This window comes from Lissotriton helveticus, chromosome 3_1 (assembly GCF_964261635.1).
Source record: "Lissotriton helveticus chromosome 3_1, aLisHel1.1, whole genome shotgun sequence".
Lineage (NCBI taxonomy): Eukaryota > Metazoa > Chordata > Amphibia > Caudata > Salamandridae > Lissotriton > Lissotriton helveticus.
The window spans coordinates 1,807,620,181-1,807,642,369 of NC_136061.1; the positions used below are offsets into that span (position 1 = coordinate 1,807,620,181).

The window sequence follows — 22,189 nt, forward strand, 5'->3', positions numbered from 1 at the left end:
GTCATGCCTCATGCGTGATACTTGGCAGGCCTGTGGGTATGTGGGTGGGTGCAAATGCAATAGGTCTCGCATTTGCGAGAGATTAAGCTATTGACATTGTAAATGATAATGCCTTTTATTTATCTGTTTTCAAAACCAACACATAAATAAAAATGTGGTCATTTACAATGCCAATAGCTCTAACTTTGGCAAAGGCGAGACCGTTGCATTGTAAATGCTTGTTCCGTTTGCTACCTCGTGTATTTTGTTTGCTCACGATTGTCACTTTTGCCTCATGTAACTTAGCGTTTGCTTTTGTAATTTGTTCACCTGTAATGTTCTCATGTATCAGTTCTGTTCCTATTGTAAAGCGCTCTGACACCTTCGGGTAAAGTCCGCGCTATATAAAAACGCATAAATAAATAAATAAATGGCTCGGACAAAGGCACGGGGGCGGCCTCCACAGCCTATTGGCCTCTCGGAATTTTGTATGGCGCCCTAAGATTGGCTGGGATACCAGGAAATTTCTCACGTTAGGAACACTATCACACGCTACAGATTAGGTTCCGTCTGGGATTGGTTGTAACATGACCCGGAAGTACTTCAATTACGGCCAAATACGTGTTTTGAAAACGCGCGCTTACTGACACTCGAATCTAGGCTGAATTTTACGAGTGGTTACCGTATAGGTGCGCGTAGGCGGGTGGTAATCATGAGCCGTAGGAATAGAAAGGAAAGTTAGCGGCTACCTATACACTGGCTTCATGTCGTCTAACCCCGAGTGGTGGTTGGCTCCGGGGACTCGCCTACTCCGCTTGGAATCTCGAAATGTTTATTTCCCGCGGTTCTATTCAGAATGGAAATTGATATCTTATCCCTAGTTACCCGCTTGCTCTGCGAATGATAAGTTAGCTGTGCTAGAGAGGAGTAGAATTCACTTAACCCACACAGGACATTAAACGGTTGTGCTTTCCATATTCTGATAAAGGATCTTCTTAGTGTGGACCAATGATGAAGACTAAAGGTAGCCGTGCAGTCGCTTCCCCGTCCGAGGCATGTGGGATTTGGCTAGACCCATCTGCAGGGAAGAAGAATGGCGTGCAGGTATGTACAGACTCTCCTCGCGCTGTATCACAGCCAGACGAGACCATGCGGAAGTAACAGGACTTTTTAGCGTTTGAGTAAAAAAACTAGGCTGACTGCTAGTGCATGTGTAATGTTTGTAAATAAAATTTAGTAAGGGCCTTGATTCGTACTGCATGGGCATGTCTATTTAGTAGGGTACCATTTGTGTCTGAAGAACAGCCAGTGACATTTGAAAGATAATTAACCCAAACTAGTTCTGAAGCCTTACACAGTCCATCCACAGTGCCCGTCAGTAAAACGTGTGTTAAGTGGGATTCAAAAAGCAAAGGATTGTTCCACTGAGAACTCGGAGATGCTGTGGACATGACTGACAGCCAGCCTCACAGATGTGAGGAGGCATCACATGAAGTCTACACTTTCTGTTGGAAGAGCCTAGTGCCTAGAAGGCTGTCTACTCGTTGAGGGAAGAAGGTCTATCCCCATGCAGGGGTGTTGGTATGGGCGACACAAAAAAAGCTGATCAAAAACAGCTAACGGGAAGCTAAGAGCAACGTTTTATACAGAGTGGGGTATTTGCCCTGTGAACGGCACCAAGGCTTTGAGATAATAAATGTCACATGTGTCGCTTAGCAATCTGCTGTGAAATAAAGATAGCAGTGCTGGCAACAGCCGGGAATAGCAGCAGCAGCAGCTACTTCTCCTTCTCCCTTTCCTTCCCCTCCTCTTCTCTCTTTCTTTCATTCTTTCTCTTTCATTCTTTCTCTTTCATTCTTTCTCTTTCTGTCGCTTTCATTTTTTCTCTTTCTCTCTCATTCTTTCTCTTTCTCTCATTCTTTCTCTCTCATTCTTTCTGTCGCTTTCATTCTCTTTCTCTCTCATTCTTTCTCTCTTTCGCTTTCATTCTTTCTCTTTTTTTCTCTTTCTTTTTCTTTCTCTCTTTCTCTTTTTCTTTCTACCTCTTTCGCTCTATCATTCTTTCTTTCTCTCTCTCGCTTTCTCTCTCTCTCCCTCGCTTTTTCTCTCTCTCCCTCGCTTTCTCTCTCTCTCTCTTTCTTTCTCTCCACTTATATTTTGGCCCTCTGATTAAATGTGAGCTAACTGCTACATTTGAAAGTATTTTGCATGCTGTCCGTGGCAGCCAGTCAGCCTTCTTTGAGCGGCTGAGGCGGGTCCTGTGTATCACATGCATGCCTGAGGGGGTGGGGCTTATCAATATTGACACCGTAGTTGTACTTGTCATCATCCATAGTCGGCACACTTGGGCCCAAGTGCGTATTTCGGGTTGGACTGCTGTCTTTCTCTGGCCAGCCTGACATGCGCACTAGAGGCCTCTGTCTTTCCAACTGTGCATTAGTGGGGTGGGGGGGGGGAATCCAAGCCGCAGCCACTGGTCTCCAGTAATGAGCGGTGAGACTGCCTGTCTGAGCCAATCTGGCACTGCTCTCCTATGTAACAGGAGTAGCATCTGCATTGGCTTACAGACATGGTCAGGTTACTAGGACCTCAGGTGCAATGTGTGCATGTGAGGCAGCACAGGGGTGGAAGGAGGCTCTCTGCCCGTACGGCACAAAGAGGGACTGGCATTGGTTACTCGCGGTACTCATTTGAAAAGAGCTTACACAGGTGTGTTTTTAAAGTTTAATAATTAGTGAGTTGGTGACCGTGGAAAATTAAAACACACTTGTATTTCATTATACACGTGTATTCAGTCGGTAGTACACACTGTAAATGTTATTACCAAATTTGTACCAGAAGCATGCGCACAGACAGCGTGCTGTATCGGCAGAGGCCTGTCCTCAGTTAAATGGCATAGCTGTATCCTCCATTATAGAAAAGGATCTTTACTGAGTTACAGACCCTATGCATAAGATGGGAGCAAGTGGATATGGGTAGTCCCAGCGGCAAGCATGTGTGTGTGTGTTTTCGAGCATGAAGGAACAGCTGATGAGCTCTTAATAAATGCACTACTGAAGAGGGAAATATCGGTGCCGAAAAGTAGTTTTAAAACCCAAAGCAATTGCCTGAACGTGGAGCAAAATAACATTTAGCGAATACATCATGAGTAGAGAAATGCACACCACCAGAGGCGGGCGCTACAACATCATGCGTCCACTGGCAGGTATAAACAGTGACCACACACACAACTAGAGGCATGCACTGTTGCAATAAGCATCCACTAGCAAGCTTGAAAATAGTAACACACTGCAGCGAAACTGCAACATATACAAATGGTTACCCTTGCTCACTGGCATTAAAAGTGCCTTTTTTGAGCTAGGCAGTAGGGCCTAAACCATGTAAAATGTCTTCCGTGATCAAATCTACATCTGGTATGACATTATCAGCCAGAGTTGCTGGCTTTGGAGATGGGGAACCAGGTTTGAGTCTTTGCGTTGGCACAACCTCCTGCGATCCCAGGCAAATCACTTAGGGCCTGATTTAAATACCGACAGACGGGTTACTCCGTCACAACGCAGCGAGCTATCCCGTCTGCCGAAATCTAAATCCCATACGATATTATGGGATTTAGATTTTGCCAGACAGGATATACGTCCCTGTTGTGACGCCATACGCCAATATATCCAAATCAGGTCTTTAATCTCCCCGTGCCTAAAAATAAATGAATGTGTCCTTATGTAACATAACTGGTGTTCATGAAAAGGGCACCAATACCTTCTTAAACCCTGGCAGTAAAAGTTTATTTTGTTGTTGTTGCTAGGATGTAGGGCACCCGTAAGTGCGCAGTGCTGGTCGTGGCTCAGTCTCACTAGAGTATTTAAATTACAGTGAATCACTACGCGGCAGTTTGAAGGCCACAGTGTATGAATATTGTTGTAGGCAAAAGAAGTCCAGATGTAGCCAGGTAGTAAGTTATAACAAGGTGATTTATTGAATCCAGTTATAGATGGTAAGTATGATGATAGATAGCACATAGCCTCACCAGGAGCAGCCTCCTTGCTGTTCAGCCTGCACACACCAACTGACATTCAGCACATCACCAGGCACCGATGCATTCCATGACATCACCAAACATTCCAACACTCATCCTGGCTGAGCAGTAGGGAAGATGTAACAAAGGGAAAGGAGAGGCGACAATTAAGTCACAACAAATATCAAGCGTCTGGGGCGGCTTTGAGCCTCCAATTTGTTCACCCCTCTTACACCCTGGCATGAAAAGTCGGCGCACAGTGCTGAATGTAGTAAAGACTTCCTGAGACAGTAGTTGCTAGTAGTAGGATTCTTTATTGTAGAAGATAGGAGGTAGAGTAAGAGCAGACCCTCCACCGCAGCAGCAACCAGTTAACTGCCAAAGTGTAGAACCCACCAGACAAACACAGAAGGAACATGGAATATAGAACATCAGGTACAGATATTCTTACAAAGACTAGAAAGCCAACTTATGACAACTTAGTATGTACTTATGACAACTTAGTATGTACTACACATCTTCTCCCTTTCTGTTGTTAGTCCAGGATCACGTCCTCTCATCAGCTGAAAAGGGGACAAATCTCCGCTAGCTAAGGGAGTGGTGCGATAGGCCCACAACATTTCATTCACCATTTTCCTGACAATGTGCCCACCACTGGAAGCCATCTGAATGATGCCCTTGACCACTTTATTCGCCCTCACAGACAGCATTGCCCTGAGGGTTGTACAAGGACGTACGATGATGTGAAATACCACACTCTTTCAAAAAAACTTGCATGTCATTGGACGTGAGTTGCGGACCGTTATCTGTAATTATGACAGAAGGCAACCCTTCATCCTTGAAAAGATTACCTAGAAATCTAATAGTACTGGGTGTAGTGATGTCGCTGGTGAAGTGAACCACTAACCATCTAGTGAAGACATCCACAACCACAATAGCAAACCTGTCAGTTTCACCCAACTCACCCATGGGACCGATGAAATCAAGGGATATGGTATGCCAGGGTAAATTGGGACTTAGAATGTGTGCACCAGGAACAACCTTAGGACCAGTTTTCAACCTTTTTTCTCCTTCTCTGCATAAAGTACAATTTTCAATCCAATCAACCACCTGGGAATCCACACCTGGCCACCAGAAGTGGTCCTTAATGCGTCTTTGAGTAAGGGTCTGACCCATATGCCCCTCATGGGCCAAAGCCAACAACTTAGACCTCAACCCAAATGGTGGTATGAACTTCTCCCCTTTAAAAAGTATGTCACCCACAACTGAAAGATCATCTAGAACTTTAACATACGGTCTGACAGAGACGGAGACAGCACTCTCGCGCCTAGACCCCAATCTGACAAGTTTGATGACTTCCTGAAGAGTAGTATCAACAGACATTTCCTTAGACCAATCACTAGACGAAAAAACACCTTCACCCACAAAGACTGCATCCTCAACTGAAGCCACAGCAACATCATCCAAATCTAGTGACACCTCAGAATTGTGAGGAGAACGCCAATCCAAGGATAGCCTCGAAAGGCAGTCTGCCTGGACATTCCTCCAACCAGGAATGTATTCCATTGAGTACTGGAATTCCTGTAATCTGGCTGCTAGTTTCATGAGCCGAGCTGAACCTTTTCCCGCTCCACCAGGAGAGAGGACTTTGATGAGGGGTTTATGATCGGACCTCAATATGAACTTCATGCCCCACAAATATGTGCGGAAATATTCAACAGCCCAAGACGCAGCTAGTGCCTCCCTCTCTATAACAGAATAATTTTTTTCCGTGTCAGTGAGGGTCCTAGAGGCAAAAGCAACGGTGAGTTCTGTCGCTCCTTTCATTTGTGACAACATGGCACCCAAACCGTGTGCACTGGCATCTACGGTAACAATTGACTTATTGTGAATATCAAAGGAAGACAACATTTTAGCATCACAAATCTCATTTTTGATATTTTCTAAGCATTTTTGTTGTTCAACTGTCCATGTGAAACTCGTACCCCGTTTTAACAAAGATCTTATGCACACAGTTTTATCAGAAAAGTTCTTGACGAACTTCGAATAATACTCTATGAGCCCCATGAAGGAACGCAACTGATCCTTGTCACAAGGAGGGGGTGCAGAGCGAATAGCCTCACAAGTCTTTCTTGGGTTTGATGCCAGAGGAGGTGATAGTGTAGCCCAAATAGTCCACTTGATCTACTCCAAACAAGCACTTATCTTTGCGCAGGGTAAGACCAGCATTGGACAATATTTCTAGGACAACTTTGAGTGTGGAATTGTGTTGGCATTCAGTAAGACCATAAATCAGGATGTCGTCCTGAAAGTAGACTACCCTGGACACTCCTTCAAAGATGCCAGAAACCATGCGTTGGAAGATGCTCGCTGCTGACTTGAGACCAAATGGCAGACGAGTAAATTGATAAGTACCCCAAGGTGTGATGAAGGCCGTTAAACTTTTGGAGTCCTTGTGCAAATCAATCTGGTGATACGCACTCCTGAGGTCTAATTTGGAGAAAAATCTGGCACCATTAAGGGTAGTGACTAATTCTGCTATATTAGGAAGAGGGAAAGTATCTGCTACAACACAATGATTAAGAGACCTGAGGTCGACACAGAAACGGAGCTTGCCATCCGATTTCTTGGTGACGACCATGGGCGAAACCCAAGGAGAAGCCTCAACTGGCTCAATGACACCAGACGCCAACATGTCATCAAGAAGGACCTTGACTTCATCCCTAATAACAATGGGGATGCGTCTCACTCTGTGCTGGACAGGAATCGAGTTGGGTTTAAGTATGATTTTATGTGAGTAGCCCTTAAGACGGCCTAAGCTCTCTCCAAAAACGTCTTTAAAGCTAGAGAGTAAAGAGAGTAACTCTATGTCCTCTACTACCATGACTTGGGGATCAGCACGTGGATTAACAATAATAGAGAGGTCGTATTGGTGTATCCAACCAAGAATAGCAGGACCTGACTCTGAGACATAGACCTTGCCAAAGATCTGTCTCGTACAAAACTTAATGTTGGCCTCAAAATAGCCTAAGATGTTCAGAGGTTCACCCTGATACCCACCTGGTGAAATATCTCTGGGAAGAAGTGGACTTATTCCCCACAAGTTGACATATAACGAGTTGGGAATGATAGTGTAACGTGAACCAGTGTCCACCATTAAATAAACATCCTTGCCATCTATAATAAAAAGTGCTTTAGGTCTGTTTTTTCGTTTGAGTTCTTCATATTGAAGATCATTATCATCACCAACAACCAAAATTTTATCTTTATCATCTTTGACTTGAGAAATATCGCTTACATATGATACAGATGAACGTGCTTTACCCCTGCACACACGAGCATAGTGCCCCAACTTGCCACACTTCATGCACTCTTGTTTAGCTGCAAAACAAAATTTTGAGTCTGAAGCATGTGCTAAACTACCACATCTTAAGCATTGTCTAGGAGTAATAGGCCTAACAGCATTTTGACTCTTGACATTAACTGTTTTCCTGTTGAAAAACTTCTTCTGTTTGATGAGGGCAATATCGTCTTGGTCATTATCTTCTTGAGAGGAGAATAAATGTGAATGACAAGACACTTCACTAACATCGCTTGACATTGTTCTTTTTTCCAACTCCTTCATACACCCTTCAGATTGCTCAACAACTTTTGCCAAGTCAATTGCTGTTTGAAGGTTAGGGTTCTTTGCCGCCCATAAACGCTCTTGTATCTTTTTGTTATTACACTGTACAATGAGCTGATCTCTAATCAGTTCATCGGTCATATTTCCAAATTTACACTTGACGGACATCTCACGTAACCTGGAAACAAAATCATCAATAGTCTCGCCCATTCTCTGACTTTTGGTGTAAAATTTATATCTATTCATTACGAGGTTTTCCTCCTTAGCATATCTGACTTCGAGACGGGAAACTGCCTCTTTATACTCATCTAAAGCAACTTGAGAACCAGCTTGGAGTGCTTGCGGCAAAAACCTGAAAACACGCTGGCCCTCTTTACCAAGTGAACTCAGAAGAAGTGCTTTTTTCCTTTTGGCAGAGTATTCCTGCGCATCCAGAGCATCCAGGTAATTCTCGAACATGGGAAACCAATCTTCCCATGATATACTGGGCTGGCCTGGAATGGGAAGAAAACTGGGAGGAAGAACAACATTGCCACTCTGCAAAGCCACTTGTTCAGACATGGCTGATGTTAAGAATATGTTAATGAAGTCTAGTAAATATCGAGTTGTTTGAAGTAAAGATCTAACAAAGTCAGTCAGAGATGGTTGTGAGAGAATCAAATGTGTAAAAATTATAAACAACCACAGCAGATGAGCGTTTTGTTAAATGTCGCTAACACAGGTAATTAAATTGAAAGTTTACTTGAGAAAGATGCGCAAAAGACGTGCGCATCGTCGTTGCATCGCTGGAGATGAGTCGGTAACTACAGCAACAAAGAAAATGGCCTCCAAGAGCGTGGTGACGTGAGATGTGGCTCCACTAACTTCGAGCGCGTCAAATGCGTGTGTACGCGATTGCTCTCGTCTTCAAGCGCAGGACTGGGAGCGTGAAGACTACAAGCCGGCAGACGTCACAAGCTCAATCACCAACTCCCCCTCAGCATTCCAAGACGTCATGAGTCGGAGAGAGGCAGGGAGCGGAGCAGGAGGCAGGCAGAGGAAAGACGGCAGAGCACAGAGAAGGTGAAGGGCAATGTAATAAAGTGAAAAACTTGCCGACTGCTTCTGAAAGTCCTCCGTGAGTGCAGCGCGTCTTCCTGGCAGTACTGTAGTGGCGTAGTAACCCCTAAGCGAGAATCATCTCATATGGGTCTGCTCTTAGTAGCGAGGGTCTATGGGTTCTAGAGCACGTCGCCAAAATATTGTAGTAAAGACTTCCTGAGACAGTAGTTGCTAGTAGTAGGATTCTTTATTGTAGAAGATAGGAGGTAGAGTAAGAGCAGACCCTCCACCGCAGCAGCAACCAGTTAACTGCCAAAGTGTAGAACCCACCAGACAAACACAGAAGGAACATGGAATATAGAACATCAGATACAGATATTCTTACAAAGACTAGAAAGCCAACTTATGACAACTTAGTATGTACTTATGACAACTTAGTATGTACTACACTGAACTTGACTCAGACACACTAGAGTAACTATTTAAATTACAGTAAATGTCTGCATGGCGCTTTGAAGGCCACGGTGCTTGAATATCAAGACGCTCTGCGACTCACTAACATCAGACTGTGCGTGGTTGTGGTGTGGTGGCAAAAACCGTGCAACTGTAGAGACAGATAGTGGAATGATGACTGGTGATGGAGCGAGATAGAAAACAAAATTTTGTTTAAACTCGCAAAGTCACATTTCCATAACTTGAATAATAATATTAATAATTTGTGATGTATCGTGTTAATACAACCTAGATTAAACTTTACACATGGGGGGACTAACATGTGTGCTCATAAACGTGCATAAATGTTGCATCTTTTTGTTCGTGCAAAATAATAAAATAATTTGTCGTTTTCGTTTTTGTCATTACTAACTGCTGCAAATCTAAAAGAGGCATGTGCTTATTTTGCTTTTCCTTGTCCATGTGATGTCATTTCCACTATTCTAGGTGCACATAAGTCTCATGGATTAATGAAGACTGGTAGATATAAACGCTGCTTTATATGTTTGCATTTGCTAGGTAACCTTAGACTAATCGGGAGGGTTAATTAATTAGTAAACCTAGGGTGGATACAGAATCAACATTATTTCTTTAATTAATACTTTTCTTGTTTTTGTTTATTACTAGAAAGCATAAGTTGCCTGCTTTTGGGCCTAGTTTGCTCGAGTTTACTAAAGCTAAATTTTACTTCTGCACAAGTCACGAGAAGCCCATTCTGAAAAAGTGTTCGTCAAAGCTGCATTCACTAAGCAAATCTGACATGCTGTCAACATTTTGTCGGATGTGGCCAAGGTCGGAAGTCAGTGATAAAAGACAATTTTGTCAGCTCTAACTTGGCACCCGCGGAAATGAGATGAACATTGTGAGAACATTAATTTACAAATGTTGCAAACCAAGGAAGCTCCTGGTTGCATTCGGAAAAGACAATGGTCCTTAAGAAATGTGACCTAATGGAAGTTTTGAAATGTGGGTGACATGTCACTTGTCACTCTCAACCAATGGGACTTCGAGGATCTTTGAAAACTTTCCTTCGCTTAGTTTAGCTAGCATAGAAAGGTATAAAAAGTCATGCCCTTAGGGATGGGCTGGCTGCTGCTTTCTGACTTTCCGATGAGGGTGAAGTGCTGCTGGACTTTGTGTGGAGCACGTAAGAATCCTCAAAGAACTTTACTTTATTTTCCATTTATTTAGCTTAGCTAGGGACTTAGACTTTAGAAATGCTAAACTGTAAAATCCTTACTTAAACTCTGAATTTCTTATTAAATTGTGTTTTTCTCTTGAAGCTTTTCAAACATGCTTACTTTAATGCTAATAAAATTACAATAATAAATTTACATTTTTGAAATACCATAATTTAGTAAATAAAATCTTACTTTTGACAAACAAGCTGGTCTTGGTTATTCAGAAGTGCAGGTTACTATTAGCTAGATCCCATCGCCAATGGTGGTCGTTTAAATGGTTAGGATTTATTCTAATGACAATATTCTTTCCACAGATGTATAAAATTGTATATAGTTTGTAGATAATGTGTATATAAATTTAATCTGACCACCTGATTCAGTAGGCCCAAAATATGTCATGTTTATAAATGGGTCCATAAGTTAGTGTAGAATTTCGTTTATAGGTTATGAAGTTGGGTAGTGTTGTTTATGATATATTTTCTATAGGCCGCTGGATCAATTCTCTGGTAGCAGAAATTGATGGTTGCTAAGGGTAACCAAGGTAATATGTTGGTTGCTAAGGGTTACTAAAGCGTTATGGTATAGAAATAGGATCGATGTTTTAACACATGTTGAGTTTGTTTTTCGTGCTATCCGTAAGCTATACCGGTATAGATTGTGTGGCGAGAAATTAGTCACGCAAGTCATCTGTTCTGTTTGCAGTGATATCGTCGAGTATCACAAGAGGTACCGCCGTGTACCATAGTGTTGTCGCCGAGCAGCACAGTGTTAGGGCTAGATGTGAATCTTGTAAAGTGAGGGTTTTCTAAGAAATTAGAGCAGCATGAGAATAGGGACAAAGCGCCTTCCATAAAACTCACTGTGATAAGAGTATTAGTTATATCCGAGCTTGAGTGAAGGGCAGAGTAGCGTCGGTGCATGATTATCTATAAACAGGTTAGAGTCCTGTAGGGGTACATGTTTTATATCTATAAACAGGTTAGAGTCCTGTACGGATAACGTCGTTATTTTGCTAACGGTGCATGATTTCTATAAACAGGTGAGAGTCCTGTACGGATTTCATGTGTGTTTGAAATTAGGGAATTTTCCGTGTGAAAGTGCGAATTTGATTTGTAATTTATGTTCAAGTGGAACTCTTAGAACTGTCACTTCGCGGTGCGTTCAGAGGAAAACGAGTTCATAATTTTACGTGTTAGAAGGGTGAGGTAAGAGTTACTCTACCGACGATTGAAAATTATCCTTAGTGTGAATAGCGCCGACTATTCCGAAGTGTGGATACTTGAATGTATGTAAACTATCCTAAATAGTGAAACGAACAGATGAGTCCTTATTGTCATTGTTAAAGAATTAATTTACACTGAAAAGTGTCCTTAAAATGGCGCTGTGAAAAGATTTTGTGAAGGAGGGGTAAGCGCTAGGAGTGAGAAGCGAGAAACCGCAGCTGCTGTGTACGTCACAGAGCCGCGCTGGGATTGGGTGACCTACGCCACAAGCTATACTCTGATTGGCTCTTGAGTCTCTGACGACCTGTAAGCTGATTGGTCCTTCAGAAAAACTCCATTTTTATTCGTTGAGCAGGAAATTGACGTAGCTCAACTGTCATTGGCTTGTTGGTGTGTTTCGCGCACGGATTGGTTGCTTTGCGGAACATCCCGGAAATATTTTACGAACGATTTTACGAATTAAATTTAACTTTTAAAAATGAGTTATCATTTTAAACACGTCGAGAAAAAGCCAACATTATTTCAGAAACTTAAAAATTTATTTTCACCTGACAAGACAATCGAAACGCGAGGTGGTAAATTACTTCATAAGTATAAAACACCTGCAGCGTACATGGAAGGTGAATATGGATATCGTACTGTTTTATGGTTTGATAGCTGGAAACGTTATACTAAGAACGACGGTATTTTAACTTGGCCTGATGATGGTTCATTTAATGTAAAAGTCTTGAGAAATTTACGAGAAAAAATGAACGCTCTTATTCCAAAACCGAGACCAACTCAATTTGAAGCTTTAGTTGAGTGGGAAGATGAAATGTATCAGTTACAAAGAGAAGCTAGTGGAATCAAAAGACCTACTAAAACTCCACCTTGGAGAAGAGAAACTCATGAAGACAGATTGCGAATGTGGAGGCAGGGAAACATGAGTGAAGGATTGTATTTAATTCAGGAAATGGTCATGGGTACTCCTGCTGGGAAATCTATAGAAAGCGAATCTGAAGATGCAGTTATGGAAGAAATATACACTACAGCTAGAAAGAATCAACCTTTGAGACCTCCTAGATCATGGTCTACTCCGGTGGTTTCTACTGAAACTTCACCGAGTGCACCTCCAATTAGTGAAGCTCCAAAACTTTATCCAAATAATTGTGAAATTATTGAAACTCCAAGAAGACCAGAATTTGATAATGTTCGAAATGAAGGTAGACATTTTGCAATGACTCCAAGAGCAAGGGAAGCTCCAAAAGACTATGCAAGGGAAACAAGAAACGTTGAGGCTGTTGATTCTGCTGAATATTTTAAATCTAAAGAAGAATTAATTAAACGAATGACAAAAAGCATGGAAGCTGTGACAGTTCCAGTAACGATTGGTCCTGTTCAGCCTGTATTTGACCAAAGAGAATCAAACAAAACAGGGTTAACTATTCCTTTAAATGCAGAAATTCAAAAGGCTGCTGAAAAATTTTACTCAGACATATCCGAAATAAACTCTTCGAGATCGAGAATGCCAGATTTAACCTTTAATGAGGATTTATCTCCAAAAACACCAATGGGTGCTATTTCAGATGTAGGGAGTCCTGAAGTTAGGGTAACTACTCCAAAACTTGATGTGGCTAAATTAAAAGCAAATATCGAAGAATTAATAATTGGAACAATTGGTCCAGATAGTTTAAATTATTATCGAGATGATGAACTACTGTTCATTTGTAAAAGTATTCAGTGGAAAACTAAAAATAAATATGATCAATTAGAAGATCTAGCAGCGGAACTTGAAATCGATGTGAGTAAAAAAAAGAATGTTGCAAAACATTACAGACTAGACTTTTCAGAAAGTGACATTGAGAGTTTGAACTCAATGGGAAGAATAGTGCATATAAAAGATTTGATTGTTTATATCAAAAAGCTGGGAGAACTCAATAAATGGAGAGTAAAATGGACGAAAAAGAAGGAAGATGAAAGATTGGAAAAATTGTCAAAACAATTTCCAATGAGAGAGATTGCAGGTGGAGGATATGTTCATGTCCCTTGGTCAAGACAGGACATACTGCTATTTACAAATGATTTTCCAAAATTGAGGGAGAAACCGGTAGAGTGGTATAGACAAGTGGACAGATTTATCAAAGTGTCAAAAGTTCTGTGGATTGATTTAGATGGATTTTTCGACATTGTCGTACCATCAGATCTTTGGACAGAATGTAAAATATCAATAAGTTGGCCAAAAACAGAACCTGAACGAATCAAAGAAACAGGTGCCCCAAATCCTCTTGTAATGGATTTTTACGAAAAAGTTATAGTTTGGATGAAAAACAAAATTCCACCCAAAGAAGTTGATTGGGTTAAAATAGAAAGGACAAATCAGGAAACAAAAGAATCAGTTCATTCCTTTTATGAGAGGTTACTGTTAATTTTTAAACAATACAGTGGCTATGAAAAATTAGATGAAAAGGACATGAGTCATTTTATCTATAGATTCGTTTATGGACTAAAACCTGAAATTGCAGACATGATCAGGAATAGCATTGTAGGATGGCAATCACTTTCTGTGGATGATATTCTGAGAAAAGCTAAGTATTGCAGCGATGAATTAGAGGTGAGACAAAAGAAGCTCAAGGAGAAAGCCATGTGGGCTCAGGTAAAAGTAGCTGAGCAACAAATTGCCAGCATGGGTAATAAGAACACAAATTTTGTTCAAACTGGAAATACGAACCAGATACAAGGAAAGCTTAAAAGTAATATTTTTCCAAGAAAATTTAGCCCAAAGATTGAGGAGTTGAAACAAAGATTACCTTGTTTTAATTGTGGCGAAATTGGACATTGGAAAGACGAGTGTCCTAAACCTCCTAGAAACTTAAAGAATCCCTTATTAAATCCACAGATGCAGAATGGTGTTGACCTGCAGCAACAGCTACAGATGCAACAGGGGTTAAACGAGTTAAACATTCAGCGACAGCAACAACAACAGGTGAATAACTGCCAGGATCAATTGCCACAACCACCATTTCCGAATTGTGGGGGAGTCCAAAAATATAATCCAAATGTGGGATTTCAGGGAAATGAACAGGTAATAAGACCGCAAAAACAGCAAAAGCAACAAAGGGTGCAAATGCAAAATGCTTCACAACAATTTTTGTTAACAGAAAGCCAAGACAGTGATTCTGATGATTATTGCTGACGGTGCCCGAGAGAGGAGGAAGAGTGTGTTGTTGGAGCCACTCTTGAGGTTGACCAGTCTGGTCCATTTGTAAACGGGAAAGTTAACGATGTAGACATCACTTTTCTAGTGGACACTGGTGCTACCCGTTCTACTGTTAGATCAGTGGAAATTGAAAACCTACCTCTCTCTGGGGATACCATCCAAGTTGTTGGAGTAAACAATCAACAAATTAAAACTGATTTAACTGATCCAGTTCCAGTTGAAATTGGAAATTATAGAGACAAACACAGATTTGTGGTTTGTAATAGTAGTCCAGTAAATTTATTAGGCAGAGATATTCTGTGTAAAATGAATTGCAGAATATATTGTTCTCCTGATGGAGTTGAGTTACAAACAATGGAGGAAGATGGTTTATATAGAATGACAATGATGATGATGGAAGCAGAAGAAACAAAATTGTTTCCTGCATTTGAAGAGAAAGATTTGCCTGAAGAGCTCAAAGAAACAGTGAAATCTGATATATGGGATTTTACTGGGAACGAGATGGGTCTGATGAAAAACGTAGATCCAGTAAAAATTACATTGAAACAGGGAATAGAATTTCCTAACATTCCACAGTATAAAATGAAAGCAGAAACAATTGAAGGTATTACACCTATAATTGAAAATTTAATCAAACAAGGTGTATTAAAAGAAATGGAGAGTAGTCCTTGTAATTCACCAATTATGGGAGTTAAAAAGTCAAATGGAGCATTTAGAATCGTACAAGATTTGAGAAAGGTTAATCAAATCGTTGTTCCATGTTGTCCTGTGGTTCCAAATCCAGCAGTAATTCTGTACCAGATTCCACATGATGCTGAATGGTACACTGTCATTGATCTTTGCAATGCATTCTTTACTGTTCCCTTACATCCAGACAGTTATGAAATCTTTGCTTTCAGATTCCAAGGTAAGACCCTCGGATGGTCAAGAATCCCACAGGGCTATACAGAAAGTCCTTCAATCTTTAATGAGTTGTTAAAAAGATCTTTGGAAAACTTGGACTTACCAGGTAGGTCTACGTTAGTGCAGTATATTGACGATTTGTTGATAGCTGCAAAGACAAGAGAAAATTGTGTGACAGACACAATAACACTATTAAATCGCCTTGCAGAAGAGGGACATAAAGTGTCTCCAGCAAAATTACAATTTTGCAAACAAGAAGTGAAATACCTTGGTCACAGAATTGCAAAGGGAAAAAGACAAGTAACAATTGAGAGAATTAAAATGATTCAAGCAATGCAACCTCCAAGAACACAAAGACAGGTCAGAATGTTCTTAGGAATGGTCGGTTACTGTCGACAATGGATAAGTGGATTTTCAGTAATTGCAAAACCACTACAGAGACTGACAAAGTCTGATGTAAAAGATCCAATTATTCTCAATGAAATTGAGATGGAATCTTTTGAGAATTTGAAAAAGAGCCTATGCCAAGCTCCTGCTTTAGGTATGCCGAATTATGAGAAAGATTTTGAACTGTATTGCAGCGAGAGAGAAGGATGTGCATTGTCAGTATTAATTCAGAGACATGGGAATTTAAAGAAACCTATTGCATACTTCTCTGCAGTTCTTGACCCCATTGCAAAAGCATTACCAGGTTGCTTAAAAGCAGTTGCAGCTACAAGTGTTAGTCTTGAACAGAGTGAAGGAATCATTATGGGATTTCCTGTGAAAGTTTTTGTGCCTCATTCAGTTGAAATATTGCTGACAAGAGGTAAAACTCAGCATCTGACAAGCAGCAGATTGACAAAGTATGAGAAAATCATACTAGGAGCAGATAATGTTTCAATTTCAAGATGTTTGAATCTGAATCCTTCTACATTACTACCTGATTCTGAAATCATTGATAACATCGAAACAGAACATGAATGTTTGGATGTTATGGAATTCTGCACGAAACCAAGACATGATATCAAAGATAGACCTCTATCTGAATCAGATTTTGTCTACTTTGTGGATGGCTCATGTTTGAGATCAGAAGGAGGTGTCTTGAAAGCCTCATACTCAGTCTGTACAGTTAAAGAAGTTGAAGAAGCATCATGTCTTGAAGGAGTTCGTTCAGCACAAGTGGCTGAATTGATTGCTTTAATTCGTGCTTGTGAAGTATCAAAAGATATAAGAGTTACCATCATTACTGATAGTCAGTATGGGTATAGAGTTGTACATGATTATGGACAACTCTGGTCTCAGAGAGGCTATATGACATCAGCAGGATCTCCAATTAAAAATGCAATTTTCATAAGGAGATTAATTGAAGCAATACAATTGCCGAAAGAAATCGCAATTGTCAAGTGTGCAGCGCACACTAAAGGAGTTGATTATATCTCAAAAGGCAATGCATTTGCAGATGAAACGGCAAAATACTGCGCAAGAAAAGGTTATTCATATAATCGGGAAAGGAGTAAAGAAACTGATTCAAATTCATTAATGCTAACAACAGTTGTAGAAACATGGAATGAGATTAGAGAATTACAAAATGAAGCAGATGATGAGGAAAAAGATCTGTGGTTAAGATCAGATTGTAGACCACGTGAAGAAGATGGAGTGTGGGTTTACAAAGATGGCAGAATAGTCTTACCAAATTGTTTAATTGCAGATATGGCCAGATTATATCATGGTCCAGCACATCTTGGAAGAGATTCTATGATTAGACTTTTCAGAGAAACTTGGTTCAATACTAAATTCAGAACAATTGCAGAATCTTTTTGTCAAAGGTGTTTATCTTGCCAACAAATGAATCCAAACAGAAAGTCATTGGTGGGGACAGGAATAATTGGTCGAGAGGGTGGTCCTTTTACCAGGTTACAGATGGATTTCATTGAAATGCCCTTACACAATTGCTTAAAATATGTTCTTGTAATCGTTTGTTTATTTTCAAGATGGGTAGAAGCATTTCCTACAAGACATTGTGATTCAATTACAGTAGCAAAACTACTGCTCAGAGAAATTATCCCAAGGTACGGTTTTCCAGTCACTATTGAGAGTGATGGAGGAAGCCATTTTGATAACAAACTAATGAAATTAATTTGTGAAGCTTTGAGCATTGAGCAGAAAATACACTGTGCATACAGACCAGAGGCATCTGGGGTAGTTGAACAGATTAATGGAACAATTAAAAACAGAATTGGAAAAATGTGTCTTGAAACAGGTGTAAAGTGGACAGATGCTCTTCCACTTGTTTTGATGTCATTAAGAAGTACACCAGATAAAAAGACAGGTTTGAGTCCTCATGAAATTTTAATGGGAAGAGTTATGAGGCAAGCTTTTGTACCTGTAGGTAAACTGTTGAGCATAAATGACAGTGCTATTTTGGATTACTGTAAAAGGTTATCTGATATAGTGACTTCTGTGTCTAATCAGGTGGGAACTGAAGCACAATCAAATGAGAAAGTTTTGACACATGACCTGAGACCTGGTGACTGGGTCAGAACGAAAGTACATCGGAGAAGAAATTGTCTGGCTCCTAGATGGCAGAAGCCTAGGCAAATAATTTTGATTACTACTAATGCTGTAAAATGCAAAGGATTGAAACGTTGGATTCATCCTAGTCATACTATTCCAGTACCAACTCCTGAGAGTTCTGATGTTGAAAGTGATACTACAGATGATTCTGATTCTGAAGCAGAAGATGAAATAAATCCAGATCCTGAAGATAGACAAGAAGGTCGACATTTGGAACCTGTATCTGTGAATGAAAATTCAACAAGAAAAGACTTGGAAATTATTGAAATAGATTCTGAAGGTGAAGAGAATCTGTTAAAAGGAAAAATAACTGAGGATTCAGTTATTACTATTGAAGACAAAGAAGCGAAACAAAAAGAAGTTTCAGACCAGGAGAGTATCGAAAAGCAGAAAACAAGCTCTGAAGTAAGGAACAGAAATCCAAAATCTGGGAAGTTGGAGGTAATTGAAGAAGAAGAAGACGAATTACCAAGTACCAGTATTGGAAATCAGAGGAGTGTTCCTGAAGGAGTAAAACTGCCGAATAGAGAAGTTCCTGAGTCAATTGAAATTTCAGACTACGAAACTGAAGAAAGTGACGTGGATGGTGCAAGTGAAAACAGAAAGAAAAGGGCTTGGAAGTCAGAATCAAATGCTTCTGAACCAAAGAAGAAATACGTGAGAAAAGCAGACTACTGGCCTGGTGGAAGATTGAGAGTAAGGTTGATCAAGAAACCTAAAGAGCAAGTTGAAGAAATCAGTAGTCAAAAGAGTCCTGGAAAGGAAGTGGGAGTTGGAAGGAAAATTGAAGTGGTGTCGAGAAAAGGAAAAAGAATAGTGAGACCAAACCAGAAATACAAGTCTCCTGAGTGGACTTATTTAGTAATTCCACCCGTTATTGACATTTATGGTAGTAGTGAAGAAGAAAACGAAATAGAGGAAATTAGTGACAATGATTGAAGTACAGAAATTTTAATTTGGCAAAAGGCTGAAGAAATTTTGTTAGTTGACATAAGGTCGAAGAAAAACTGTTTAGTTGAAGAAATCTTATGTATGACATAAGGTCGAAGAAAACTTGTTTAGGGTTTTAAAAATAAAATTATTTTAAAAGGGGGGTATAAATAGTTTAAGTCTTAGAAATTTTAAAATTAATTTTGTTTTTAATTTTGTGGCAAAACTAAAACTAACCAAAAATGCCTTATGTTAAGGAGAGCACTTCAAAGTGTTCTGTTTTTAAGAGATGCTGTAAGATGACTCTGGTGTGTCTGCTCATTTTAATTCTGCTCTGGTTAGTTTTAGCTGTGATCATCCCATTAGAGATGAATAGAGAATTACACAAAGTTAACATGACAAGCAAAGCTTTAGTTAGTCAAACTAAACATAGTGCATCTGCTAAATTTATTGATCATCAACCTAACATTCATCAAGATAAATCTATTAGTGATTTTTCAAGTAATACATTCACAAAGCTTTTGAGTGAATATGTCAAGGTAATGGATGCAAAAGACTGCTATGTCTGCGTCAAGTTACCTGCTTCTGTTTCTGAGGGAGTGACATACAATATGCTTCCTCTCACATATGGTGTAACATGTAGTGTGTTAACTAGCTTATTTTATCAAACTGGACGCTTAGAATATTACTATTCAGATTTTGACGAGATTTTTGCGAATATAAAGATTGATGGTGCTTTAAATAAACATAAGAAAGCAAAACAAATGAGAGAATTTTTCCTTGTTACTAATGAACTCACTTACGAGTATGCTTACAAGAATAATCTAACATGCAAATTGAGTGCTGAGGGAAAGACATTTTTGAATATGGTTGAAGAGAGAAGAGCAATTTACAAAAGAAACGAATTAATCAAGCAGACTAAGTCAAAATTCTGGCAAAAAGAGGATGAGAAATTAAATGGCAAAATGCTTGAAAATATTGCAATTCACATAGATAAACCAATTAGTGGAAAGCTTTGCATTAGAAGAGATAATACACTTTTTGATAATTATTTTGTAGGTGCAAGTAACTGAAGATACTTATCAGATTTTGGGAGGTTGGGGATTCAAAGGTGGAAAAGATCCAATCTTCCCTGGGATTTATTTTGTTTGTGGTGACAAAGCCTACTACAACCTTCCAGACCATTGGTATGGAACTTGTTATGTGGGAATTGTTTTTCCTAAAGTGTTTCATGTTGATAGAGATTCAGAAGGATTGTTCAAAATTCATAATTATGTAAATAGAGTCAAAAGAGAAACTTTTACAGAAGTTCTGGGAGATATTTTTCAAGCTGTAATACCTTTTGTTGGTATAACCCTAAATGCAGGGAGAATTAGAAAATTGTCCACAATTGTTGACAGATTGTCAACAGACACAGCTGATGGATTCCAATTAGTGAATGTTGAAGTAGTTGCAATCAGATCTATGGTGATTCAAGATCGTCTTGCTTTAGACATACTCCTAGCAAAAGAGGGAGGAGTCTGTGGCATTTTACATGTACAACATTGTTGCACATATATACCTGATGAAAGTAAGAATATTAAGATGTACATTAAAAACATTACACAAATGCATTCTGAGATAATTCCTTTAGAAGAAGATGATTTTACAGGGAAACTTTCAAAAAGATTCCAAGCTATTAAAAATTGGTTTCATGATATTGGTAGTTCAATTCTTGGTAAGATTTTGGCACCTTTGATTATAATAGTATTCATTTTTATTTTGACAAAAATAGGTTGTTTGTTGCATAAGAGAAAGAAGCAGTTGAAAGAAAAGAAAAGAATCTATAAACTTAGAAAAGAAGAAGAAAGGGAGATTGAATTACAGGAGTTACATAGAGAGCGTAATGCTAATTCCAAAGATTATGCAGAAACAGATTTTTAGGATTACTGATACAAATGAATTTGAATCAAATTCTCGGGAATCTAAATTACCAAAATTTTGGGTGTTGGTGTGGTGATTTGTTAATCACCAGATGAGGGAGTTGATGGAGCGAGATAGAAAACAAAATTTTGTTTAAACTCGCAAAGTCACATTTCCATAACTTGAATAATAATATTAATAATTTGTGATGTATCGTGTTAATACAACCTAGATTAAACTTTACACATGGGGGGACTAACATGTGTGCTCATAAACGTGCATAAATGTTGCATCTTTTTGTTCGTGCAAAATAATAAAATAATTTGTCGTTTTCGTTTTTGTCATTACTAACTGCTGCAAATCTAAAAGAGGCATGTGCTTATTTTGCTTTTCCTTGTCCATGTGATGTCATTTCCACTATTCTAGGTGCACATAAGTCTCATGGATTAATGAAGACTGGTAGATATAAACGCTGCTTTATATGTTTGCATTTGCTAGGTAACCTTAGACTAATCGGGAGGGTTAATTAATTAGTAAACCTAGGGTGGATACAGAATCAACATTATTTCTTTAATTAATACTTTTCTTGTTTTTGTTTATTACTAGAAAGCATAAGTTGCCTGCTTTTGGGCCTAGTTTGCTCGAGTTTACTAAAGCTAAATTTTACTTCTGCACAAGTCACGAGAAGCCCATTCTGAAAAAGTGTTCGTCAAAGCTGCATTCACTAAGCAAATCTGACATGCTGTCAACATTTTGTCGGATGTGGCCAAGGTCGGAAGTCAGTGATAAAAGACAATTTTGTCAGCTCTAACTTGGCACCCGCGGAAATGAGATGAACATTGTGAGAACATTAATTTACAAATGTTGCAAACCAAGGAAGCTCCTGGTTGCATTCGGAAAAGACAATGGTCCTTAAGAAATGTGACCTAATGGAAGTTTTGAAATGTGGGTGACATGTCACTTGTCACTCTCAACCAATGGGACTTCGAGGATCTTTGAAAACTTTCCTTCGCTTAGTTTAGCTAGCATAGAAAGGTATAAAAAGTCATGCCCTTAGGGATGGGCTGGCTGCTGCTTTCTGACTTTCCGATGAGGGTGAAGTGCTGCTGGACTTTGTGTGGAGCACGTAAGAATCCTCAAAGAACTTTA

The 22,189-nt window shown here is 39.6% G+C and overlaps 1 protein-coding gene across 1 annotated transcript in view; it reads left to right on the forward strand.

Annotated features, from left to right (window-relative positions):
* The first annotated feature begins 611 nt into the window (after positions 1 to 611).
* Positions 612 to 22,189, forward strand: part of AUNIP (aurora kinase A and ninein interacting protein) — a 65,145-nt gene continuing 43,567 nt past the window's right edge. The window contains exon 1 of the mRNA XM_078682695.1: positions 612 to 1,083. Coding sequence (XP_078538821.1) covers positions 988 to 1,083 — 96 coding nt within the window. The 5' untranslated portion in view covers positions 612 to 987. The remainder of the gene's footprint in view (positions 1,084 to 22,189) is intronic.